Raw genomic sequence first — 12,023 nt, 5'->3', positions numbered from 1 at the left:
ACTTGCAGTGAGGGGCCGACGGGCAGACTTGCAGAGAGGGGCCGACGGGCAGACTTGCAGAGAGGGGCCGACGGGCAGACTTGCAGAGAGGGGCCGACGGGCAGACTTGCAGTGAGGGGCCGACGGGCAGACTTGCAGTGAGGGGCCGACGGGCAGACTTGCAGAGAGGGGCAGACTTGCAGAGAGGGGCAGACTTGCAGAGAGGGGCAGACTTGCAGAGAGGGGCAGACTTGCAGAGAGGGGCAGACTTGCAGAGAGGGGCAGACTTGCAGAGAGGGGCAGACTTGCAGAGAGGGGCAGACTTGCAGAGAGGGGCAGACTTGCAGAGAGGGGCAGACTTGCAGAGAGGGGCAGACTTGCAGAGAGGGGCAGACTTGCAGAGAGGGGCAGACTTGCAGAGAGGGGCAGACTTGCAGACTTGCAGAGAGGGGCAGACGGGCAGACTTGCAGAGAGGGGCCGACGGGCAGACTTGCAGAGAGGGGCCGACGGGCAGACTTGCAGAGAGGGGCCGACGGGCAGAGAGAGGCCGACGGGCAGACTTGCGGAGGGAGAGAGATCTCACATCAATAGCTAGAGAAACTGCAGTCCAAACTCGGTCCTCAGCCCTTAAATGTGCCTTGCCCAAGCGAGGGAAGGTGATGATCGTAGAGGCAACGTTCTTGGTGGAAATCTTGAAGTTGAGCTTAAAAACAACCAACCTAAAGCTATTAATGTACCTAGTAAGCTAACGTTAGCTAGAACTCCTGTCAGGTAGCTTGCTAGTTACCCACAGCTGGCCAGCTAGTTTTATAGTTTGGTCATTTTACTCCAATACATTTCAGAATTGCCAAAAATATGTTAATGAAGCTAGCTACGTTTTTATAGGCTCCTCACTCAAGACTAAGCCAATTTGCCAATGCTAAATTCATTTATATATATTTTTTAGCAAGCTCGTGTCATTTTGTCTAGCCGAAAACGCAGCTGTGTTGATTAAATATGACACCTTGCCGCCACCGGTGTATGACACGTGACTACAGTTTGTGTTGAATTATGGGTCATGTCAACCGCACAAGTGATCAGAGTTCTTCACTTGCTCCCTTGAGCTAAATCGAGGCCCGAGGGTGGCTACGTTATTGAATTGGACCTCCATTTAAGATGGCAATCAAACTCCATCCGGTTACAACGGGGGATTCCCCCAAGGGAAAGTGGCTAGCGTGAGGGCTGAGGGGGTAAAAATAACGTGTTTGGACTGCAGCCATTGAGAACCTAGTGAGACTGGAGTGAGAGCACAGTGAGATCTCATTGTTTCATGCTTTGTGTGCATGCAGGCGGAAGATGACTCCTCTCCGGTGGACTTGGAGAGGCACCTGAGCCAAGTGGAGAGGCTGTTTAAGGAAAAGGTCACCAGGTAGGAACTTTCCTTCTGCTTCTTATCGCATCATCTTCACCGTTGTCTGGAGCCAAATAAGGCCATCTGGAATTCCCAATAACTATCTGTTGATTCACGCGTCCCCCCCCCCCCAGACAAGGCCTGGCCGACTATCTGGAAGGCTATCACAGTCAAGTCAACATCTGCCTGCAGAATGAGGTAATGTATTAAGTGAATTCACCTCTTTGATGGTGCATTGAAGGCCTTAAACATGTATGGTGGGGTTGTGGTGCAGAATTGCTATCAGGCGTTGAATGGGGGTTGTGCATTGCTTGGATAGTTCACACACAATTGCGAAAGGCCTATAGATTCCTGGAAGAAATGTGCTGTTTCAAGTGTCACTTGCATTGTTGAGTAACTCAATAGAGATTTCTCTCACACACACTCTAAACAAAGACTTTGTTCCACTACAGAGTACCCAGTATAAGACTGTGGATGGGGTGGTTCAGATGGTGAAGAACCTGTGCTGTGCCCTGGATGAGGTAGAGACCCAGGCCATCACGGAGGCAGTCAAGAAAGTCAAGCGCTCAGTCAACCTCCCCAGGACTCGCTCGCCAGAGGTACGTTCAATGATGCATAAACATCATATGAATATATATATCAATGTACAGTAATCCCTCGTTTATCGCGGGGGTTACGTTCCGAAAATGACCCGCGATAAGTGAAATCCGCGAAATAGAAAACTTCTTTTTTTTTTACAATTAGCAACTATTACATGTATACAAATACAGTGACTCACGTGTAGGCCGTTTCACTGCTCTTCAGACTGGGCCGCTGCATCCTGACTGCGCTCTGCAGTGTTCTCTTCTTCTGAAGCCCGCGGTGCAGGTGTGTTTGTTCGGGAGAAGAGCATAGTGATAGGCAGCTGTTGTCGCTCTTTTTTCTTCTTTGCAAAAAGATCCTTGTACACCGACATGCCACCATCGATTACGTTGGAGAACTGTAATGAACGGCTCATCAAAGGGTCCCATTCCTCAGCTACTCGCTTAAGTTCAGTGGCCATTCGCACCATGGTTGCTAAGCGACCAAGCGTTAGTCCTTCCTTCCTTCCTGGCCAACTTAATGTAAATTTGCCAAGCTGTTTTATGTACGTACACATAACTGCACGAGACGACAAAATGATAGCACAATTCGTAGCATGTTTTGATACAAGAAGCGGGAGTGAGTTTTTAGCGAATCAGAATGCAGAGCACAATGCACCAAAAAAAAATAAAAAATGCATTATGAAAATCCGCGAAATAGCGAATCCGCGATAAGTGAACCGCGAAGTGGCGAGGGATCACTGTATGTCTCTATGGGTTGATCATGTCTCTACAACCGGGCACCGACTAACAAAACCTTTTGATGTAGCCATTCATTTCCATGACTATTTCACCTAGTAAAGTGTACAAAATGAGAAGTGAAGTGACAACAGTGAACCATCATATTTGTCTATTGAAGATCTAATAATGAAAGAGAAGGATTGCTGTTTTGAATTTGGTCAAGTTTAAAAGAGGTGGAAAAACTATTATCCATCAATAATGATAAGCCACCAGGTATAGACAACCTTGATGGGAAACTATTGAGAATGGTAGCAGACTATATTGCCACCCTATTTTCCATGTCTTTAACCAAAGCCTAAGGGAGTGTGTGTGTTCACAGGTGTGGAAAGAAGCTAAAGTAATTCCACTACCTGAATATAGTAAAGCACCCTTTGCTGGCTCTAACAGCCATCCAATCAGTTTGCTTACTGTTCTTAGTAAACTGATGGAGAACAGTGTTGAACAAATACAATGCTATTTTAACTAAGTTAACTACTGACTTTCAGCATGCATATAGGGAAGTGCACTCAACTTGTACTGCACTGACTCAGATGACTGATTGGATAAAATTACTGGATAATAAAATGTTATTTGGAACTTTATTGTTAGATTTCAGTACAGCCAGTTATTGATTTTTCTTTATTTTTAATTTTAAACTCATTATGGCTTTGTCACCTGCCGTCACATGGTTTGGGAGTTACTTGTCCAATAGAACTCTCTACTCTTCAATGGAAGCTTCTCTAACATCAGATATTTACAGTGTGGTGTACCTCAAGGCAGTTGCCTTGGGCTGTTACTCTTCTCTATTTTACAAATTATTTGCCACTTGTCTTGCAAGAAGCTAAAATGACTATGTATGCTGATGATTGCACACTCTACACATCAGCACCTACAGCCAGTGAGCTCACTGAGACTCTTAGCAAGGCGTTAGTCAGTGTCAGAATGGGTAATTAACAATAAACAGGTCTTACAATGCTTTTGGTTTTAGATGCATTTATTTGGTTCAAAGCATTCTCTTAGACCTAAACCTCAACTGGAGTTGTTTATGTGTTACCATTGAACAGGTTGAAGGAGCTGAACTCCTAGCAGTAACTTTGAATGATCAGTTATTATGGTCAAGTCATATTGACAAAGTTGGGGAGAGGTATGTCTGTTATAAAAAGATGTTCTGCGTTTTTGACACATCAACTTTACTAGTTGTTCAGGCTCTGATCTTGTCCGATCTCGATTAATGTTCGGTAATATGGTCAGGTAAAACAAAGACCTAGCAAAGCTGCAGCTGACTCAAAACAGAGCAGCATGCCTTGCCCTTAACTGTACATACATAACTAACATCAACAACATGCATGATAGTCTTTCATGGTTGAGAGTTGAGGAGAAATTCACTACTTTTCTTCTAGTCTTTTTAAGAAATATTTGTGTACTCTTCCTGGGGTTTATTAGGGATCCCCATTAGCTGTTGCCATGGCAGCAGTTACTCTTCCTGGGGTTTATTAAGGATCCCCTTTAGCTGTTGCCATGGCAGCAGCTACTCTTCCTGGGGTTTATTAGGGATCCCCATTTAGCTGTTGCCATGGCAGCAGCTACTCTTCCTGGGGTTCGTGAAGATAATATTATAATCATATATATTCATCATATAACATTATTACACCACTACATATCTACAATACAAAATGTATAATACCACCAACGTTATTTCAATGTACGTGTGTAGAGTGCTAGCGTTTGTATGCGTGTGTGTCTTCACAGACCCTGCTGTTCCATAAGGTGTATTTTTAAAATTTGATTCTACTGCTTGCATCAGTTACTTGATGCAGTCATAGCTCTATGTAGTACTGTGCGCCTCCCATAGAAAATGCCTAACCACTTGTATAATCTATTTGCATACACTTCAAGCAGACATACATACCCCACCAGACATGCCACTATGGGTTTCTTTAAAGTACCCAAACCAAAAACAGATTTAATGCGTCACAGTTATGTATAGAGCCGTGTAATCGTGGAAGGCTCTGCCACCAGAGGAAAGAAAGTTTAGCTTTAAAAAATGTATTAAAAAGATATTGTCACAGCACCTCTCCTCTCTCTAGAGATCTGATTTAACTCTACTGTATATAAGAACATGTATATATGAAGCGTGTAAATAGTAATTCTGTTCTGTTTCCAATATCACTCTATTATTTATTTTGTCTCTAACAGTTCTGTACTTTGTCATGTGTTTGTATGTTTTATGGAACAAATAAAAAGTTGCTGCCGTATGTGCTGTTGCTAATGGGGATCCTAATAAACTAAACTAACAGCTCTCTGAACTGAAGAGATGGGCATAGGACAGGACTGGAATTCTATCATTCATATCTGTTTACGTTTCTGTCTCAGGTGGGCTCCAAATCCTTAGGTGGCTCGACAAATGGTGAGTGCTACAACAACCAGTCACATTTTTCACACATTAAAAGTTTGGCTCGGCAAGACTATGATCAGAATATCATCACACACAGTGGCGCAACTTCCTGCTTACAGAAATCAACAAAAATCGTTCAAATCGTTTGCGTTAACATGACCCTCTTCATACCCTTTGACTCCTCCAGGTCACCTCAGCCTCGTAGAGGAGAGCATGTGCTTTCTGACGGATGCCGTCTATGACCTGGCCAAGCTCTACCTGCGCTCCTTCTGCCCCGCCTCCTCTAGCTCCTCCCCTGACCCCTCCTCATCCATCTCCCAGCATGCCGAGGGGGAGTCTCCTGTGGAGGGGTGTAGCTGTAAGGAGGCCTTGGGCACCACTGACCACCTGCAGTTCACCCTGTTCGCCATGCATGGCATCCCTGCCGCTTGGGTCAGCAGGTGAGTGTACCAGGCACCACCTATTGGCTTGGCATGGTAGTGCAGCTAGCTAGTGGTTTACTAAAACATTGTTTTGCTACTAGCTACTTTTTGGGGATGGTTTGATAATAATAAAAATAAACAGAAAAGATCCCTCCCACCTATGCCCCATACTCACCTAGCAGTCCAATAATTAAATAAATACAATATGGCACTTTACAAAGTTTGGATGCTATGCTACACATCTGTCTTATTTATCCTCAACCAGGTTTGTTAAGGAATGTCAGAGGTAGGACCAAGTCACTATTACTCTAGTCAGAAGCAAGTCGCAAGGTCCGAGTCTCAAGTCGAGTCCCAAGTAGAACGGGTCAAGACTAGTGTCAAGTCCAAGTCGTGCATTCTAAGAGCAAGTAAAGTTTCAAGTCAACTAAAAAAAAAAATATCCATGCAACGACTTGTTCAACTACAAATCTGTGTCTGTTCATTGAGACTACCAGACAGCCCTTTTCATTATTTTGTCTACAACACATTTTGATGATGTAATTGTAAAATGGGGACCATGTAGCAGTCGTAAGGACATGACATCAGCAGTTTGACGTGTTCCGAGTGTAGACTTATTTACAGGTCTTGGTGATCCAATGGTGAAAGCACCATATCATCCAAAATATACCAGTGCATTTACCAAATATACAGTGTATTCAGAATGTATTCAGACCCCTTGACTTTTTCAAAATTGTTACGCTACATCCTTATTCTAAAATTGATGAGAAAAAAAAGTTAGCAATCTATACACAATACCTCATAATGACAAAGAAAAAAGTTTTTTAGGCATTTTTGCAAAACGGAAATATTACATTTACATAAGTATTCAGACCCTTTACTCTGTACTTTGTTGAAGCACCTTTGGCAGCGATTACAGCCTCGAGTCTTCTTGGGTGTGACGCCCCAAGCTTGGCACACCTGTATTTGGGGAGTTTCTCCCATTCTTCTCTACCGATACTGTCAAATCAAATATTTCAGGTTAGATGGGGAGTGTCGCTGCATAGCTATTTTCCAAGTCTCTTCAAAGATGTTAGATCGGGTTCAGGTCCGGGCTCTGGCTGTGCCACTTGTCCCAAAGCCAGTCCTGGCTCTGTGCTTAGGGTCGTTGTCATGTTGGAAGGTGAACCTTTGCACCAGTTTGACGCCCTGAGTGCTCTGGAGCAGGTTTTCATCAAGGATCTCTCTGTACTTTGCTCTGTTCATCTTTCCCTCGATCCTGACGAGTCTCCCAGTCCCTGAAAAACATCCCCACAGCATGATGCTGCCACCACCATGCTTCACCGTAGGTTTGGTGCCAGGTTTCCTCCAGACGTGATGCTTGACATTCAGGCCACAGAGTTCAATCTTGGTTTCATCAAACCAGAAAATCTTGTTTCTCATGGTCTGAGAGTCCTTCAAGTGCCTTTTGGTCAACTCCAAGCTGGCTGTTATGTGCCTTTTACAGAGGAGTGGCTTCCGTCTGGCCACTCTACCAGAAAGGCCTGATTGGTGGAGTGCTGCGGAGATGGTTGTCCTTCTGGAAGGTTCTCCCATCTCCACAGAGGAAATCTGGAGCTCTGTCAGATTGACCATTGGGTTCTTGGTCACCTCCCTGACCAAGGCCTTTCTCCCCCGATTGCTCAGTTTGGCCGGAGGGCCAGCTCTGGGAAGAGTCTCTTGGTGGTTCCAAACTTCTCCCATTTAAGAATGATGGAGACTACTGTGTTTTTGGGGCCCTTCAATGCTGCAGACATGTTTTGGTACCCTTCCCCAGATCTGTGCTTCGACACAATCCCATCTCTGAACTCTATGGACAATTCCTTCGACCTCTTAGCTTGGTTTTTGCTCTGACATGTACTGTCAACTGTGAGACCTTATATAGACAGGTGTGTGCCTTTCCAAATCATGTCCAATCAATTGAATTTACCACAGGTGGACTCCAAGCAAGTTGTAAAAACATCTCAAGAATGATCAATGGAAACAGGATGCACCTGAGCTCAATTTCGAGTCTCATAGCAAAGGGTCTGAATACTTATGTAAATAAACTATTTCTGTTTTTATTTTGTATGAATTTGCAAACATTTCTAACAACCAGTTTTTGCTTTGCCATTATGGGTTATTGTGCTTAGATTTGATAATAAAAAATAATTTTTTTAAATAATTTTTAGAATAAGGCTGTAACGTAACAAAATATGGAAAAAGTCAAGGGGTCTGAATTCTTTCTGAAGGCACTGTACACAGGCAATAGCCCATAAGAAATAGCCTCTGTATCAGACTTAAAGACATGCTCCGGTACTTTGACTACTGGCTAAAATGTAAACAAATGTACCTGAGAATCCTTTTAACCTGTCCTATCTGAATGGACACCGGTAGAGGGCAAGACTGTACGGCCTCCCCTTGAGAAACCAAATGGAATCTGTCTAACAGGCGGTCTAAAAGGTAGGCCTCCAGGACCATACAATTGGCAATTGCAACCAATCAACTGGTTCTACAATGTAAAACTTTTTTCCCACGTACATTTGTCTTAATCAGACTTAATTATTATTAATGAGATTTCAACACATGCATACATGGAACAATTTTATCTTATTCAACGTTCTGACTCCAAAGCCTGGAGCTCAGGCCACGTAGCCAATTTCTATGCGCACTGGGGTGCACACGTTCCTATTGCGCACAACCAGAATGACAGAGACATAGGACACAGACACACGGAACTCTGACATAACCCGGGAAATATGAACAAAGGAAACCATACATTGAATAAAAATAAATACACAGAACTTCTACATCATGAGTTTTGTTAACGTGCATGTGCACAATAAACATGGCGCCACTCAGAGGGTAAGAAATGGTTGGCTAAATGAAAATGTATCGTAAGCCTATCAAACATGAAACAAATGTCTACGTGTTGCAAGGAAAGGTACGGGGATGGAATGATGAAATGCTCGCAATTATAGTAGTATTAGATGGAATGGAGATGTACCACATAGGGCCTATTCATTTAAACATGTGAAAACAACAGCAAACATTTCAACAAGAGAAACTCCACTGACGGGAGTTTGGAGAGTGCAAGTGATGAGCCACGCCTATGGTGCGTCCTCACCACCGTAATAATTCATTTTAAACAAATTCCAAATGCAAAATTCATAACTAAATTAAACATGTCATGCAATTGTTACATACCAGTAGGCCTATGCTAGTAATTGTTGCCCCATTGCTGATGAGCTTGCAAAATATTCTTGATCACCAAACAATTTTTGGAGCTGCATGTTTTCCATAATAAATAATCTTCTCTTCCTATAATTTGATGTTTGTGCTGCACCCTATAGCGGTACAGCAAATCAGCAATTTGTACGCTAGCTCACCACCCGACCTGTTGTTTGTCAGTTTGATGGTACAATCAGAGTGCCGAGTGTGCGTTTCACTAGCCAAACTGTTGCAGGTTTTTTTGCAAGGGCGATGCTACGGTCTCTGACTGTGTGTAGAGTAATCCACGTAGACTCTGTGCCACAAAATGAGAGACAGAGCATTAGAAAACATGGCCAGATCATTTCTCAAGTCAAAGTTGAGTCTTGAGGCTCTGAGTCAAGTTTCATTACTCTGGTGAATGTTGCGTGAGGCTGGAATGTCTGCTAGGTGCTGTTGCTCGATAATTGGACAGGGACTCTTCTGTTGTTGTTGTTGCAGATGTGCACAGTTGCACACCCAGGAACGTATGTTATGAACTGAGCCAAGAAAGAGAAACCCCCAGTAAAAAAAAATGTATTCTTTACTCCTGGTTACTGACCAGTCCCATCCTAATAATCACTTTCTGTTTGCCCATTTCTGAATGGACTTGTCAGTGCCTGTCATTTGGTGTAACTTTCACTTTTTGCATTACACCTTTATTTCCCTGGCCAAGTTCTTTTGAACATATTTTAGTTCAATATAAAAAAGTGGTATCATTTGAAGTGGACTTAATTACATTAAGGAAGACACTAGAAACTATAGTTTCCACCTTTAAGAAGGACTTGGCCCTAGAACTGATACCGTTGCTCTCTTGCACCTCTTGTTTCTCCCCCCATCTCATTTTCCGCAACAGTATCCAATTCCTCCGCGGCTCTATTGTATCTATATCCATCTTTCTTCCTGGAACAGACTTGAGCCAACCTTTCCATTAAGTGAACACAATCTTGCACGACAGTGGAGACTTGGAGTGACACATTTTGACTGTCTCAATCAAGGGTTGTGTTCATTATGGCACACAATGGAAAATGTTTTAAAACACTGGCAGTCCCTGACAGTTTCGGTCACTGTTCTTCCGTTTGATGCCTAATGAACACAACCCAGGCTTGGTGGGATGGAGGCAGGTCCAAAATGCCAATGGAAAATGTGTTCCGGGACGCCTGTGCCTTTGTGCTTGGTCCACGAGGGTTAAAAAAAGAGAGGCACTGGTAATAACAGGCTATTTCCTTCTGCCCGTCATCCATAGGGCATCGTCCAAGAGCTTGCACTACATGACCAAAAGTGGACACCTGTTTGTCATGCTGAACAGGAAAGGGCCTTCCCCAAACTGTTGTCACAATGTTGGATGTACAAAATCATCTAGAATGTCATTGTATGCTGTGGCGTTAAGATTTCCCTTCGCTGGAACTAAGGGGCCTGAACCATGAAACAGCCCCAGACCATTTTTCCTCCTCCACCAAACTTTACAGTTGGCACTATGCATTGGGGCAAGTAGCGTTCTCCTGGCATCCCCCAAACCCAGATTCGTCCGTCAGACTGCCAGATGGTGAAGCGTGATTCATCACTCCAGACAACGTGTTTTCACTGCTCCAGTGTCCAGTGGCGGCGTGCTTTACACCACTCCAGCCGATGCTTGGCATTGTGCATGATCTTAGACTTATGTGCAGCTGCTCGACCATGGAAACCCATTTCATGACACACTCTCTCGACGAACAGTTTTTGTGCTGACGTTGCTTCGAGGCAGTTTGGAACTCTGTAGTGATTGTTGCAACCGAGGACGTTCTGTGAGCTTGTGTGGCCTACCACTTCACGGCTGAGCCACTGTTGCTCCTAGATGTGTCCACTTCACAATAACAGCACTTACAGTTGACCGAGGCAGCTCTTGCAGGGCAGAAATTTGACGAACTGACTTGTTGGAAAGGTGGCGTCCTATGACGGTGCCACATTTGAAAGTCGCTGAGCTCTTCAGTAAGGCCATTCTGCTGCCAATGTTTGTCTATGGAGATTGCATGGCTGTGTGCTCAATTTTATTCACCTATCAACAACGGGTGTAGGTGAAGTAGCCGAATCCACTAATTTAAAGGGGTGGCCACATACTTTTGTGTATATATAGTGCATTTTTAGGAGGCATGGAAAACCTTTCTGAGCACCATATCAATGGAAGTCTGAAAATATTAATCCCGTAACACGACGAGAAATGCGTATATTTAGTCTTGAACTAACAGTTACTCCAACGTTTTGGCATGGCTGGAATCGTCTCATCATTAAGGTTTGACTGTTCTGCTCTGTTGTGGCTAGCGTATTATGACACACACACACACACACCATCTGTAGGCACAGTGATGCATCATGTCACCAGCAACAGTGGACGCATGCACACCGTGCTGTGTTGAAGCACAAGACAGATGGCGTTGAGTAATAGAAAATCTTTTGGAATCCTAAATGGTTCACTGCCTGGTTTTCTCATTGGAGCTTATGGAATGTCAGGTCTTTCATAATGTCAAATGTCTTTCATCAAAAATGTGAACTGTGAAAATACACAGAGCCAACTTAACACCATTTTTTTTTCTCTCTCTGTACGAAGATGGATTCTAACTCCAGAATAATTAGTTCATTTCCTTCCTTTTTTTCCTTACTCTCTTTCCTTCCTCCCTTTTGCAGCTATGAGAGGTACTACCTGATGTGTGCTCTGACACACAATGGCCGGAACCTGTTCAAGCCCATCCAGTCCAAGAAGGTCGGCACCTACAAGAGCTTCTTCTACCACATCAAATGGGACGAACTGTACGTCACTACTGCCCTCTACCCATAGAAATACAATACCGTTAGACAAGACGTTATACATAACACAACAATATGAATTTAATTGTATATTCTGTTTTTGTGTGTACATGATCATGAAGCAAATGACCAAATCAATAATAGCTGATCTAATCTATAATTGTGTTTATCTAATCTATAGTATTGAATTTTGTGCCAATCTTGAGTTTCCCATTTAGGGTCAGATGTCAACTAGGGTCAAATTTCCTTGGCATCTGTTGCACAGGCCCAGTCACCAACACCACAAACATAGCAGGACAATAATACAAACTGATAAGACATGACAACATTTAAAGGATTGTTACCTTGTAATACATGTATCATTTGGCCAACCACTGGATACAATTACTAGTAATAATAAGATTCCACATAAGACACTTTTTTTTTATCCAAAGAAACTTAAGGGTACAGTCAGTGCATACATGTTTAGTAT

The 12,023-nt window shown here is 43.5% G+C and overlaps 1 protein-coding gene across 3 annotated transcripts in view; it reads left to right on the top strand.

The window, feature by feature from the left end:
* Positions 1-12,023, top strand: part of LOC139578169 (phosphatidylinositol 4-phosphate 3-kinase C2 domain-containing subunit alpha-like) — a 73,342-nt gene that overhangs the window by 32,143 nt on the left and 29,176 nt on the right. For all 3 annotated transcript variants that reach the window (XM_071405453.1, XM_071405455.1, XM_071405454.1), the window contains 6 exons: positions 1,309-1,388; positions 1,505-1,568; positions 1,823-1,969; positions 5,084-5,117; positions 5,293-5,545; positions 11,432-11,554. In XM_071405453.1, the coding sequence (XP_071261554.1) occupies positions 1,309-1,388; positions 1,505-1,568; positions 1,823-1,969; positions 5,084-5,117; positions 5,293-5,545; positions 11,432-11,554 (701 nt within the window). The remainder of the gene's footprint in view (positions 1-1,308; positions 1,389-1,504; positions 1,569-1,822; positions 1,970-5,083; positions 5,118-5,292; positions 5,546-11,431; positions 11,555-12,023) is intronic.

This window comes from Salvelinus alpinus, chromosome 6, assembly GCF_045679555.1.
Source record: "Salvelinus alpinus chromosome 6, SLU_Salpinus.1, whole genome shotgun sequence".
Classification (NCBI taxonomy): domain Eukaryota; kingdom Metazoa; phylum Chordata; class Actinopteri; order Salmoniformes; family Salmonidae; genus Salvelinus; species Salvelinus alpinus.
Note: the sequence above shows the minus strand (reverse complement) of the source record. Positions and strands in the feature narration are given on the sequence as shown.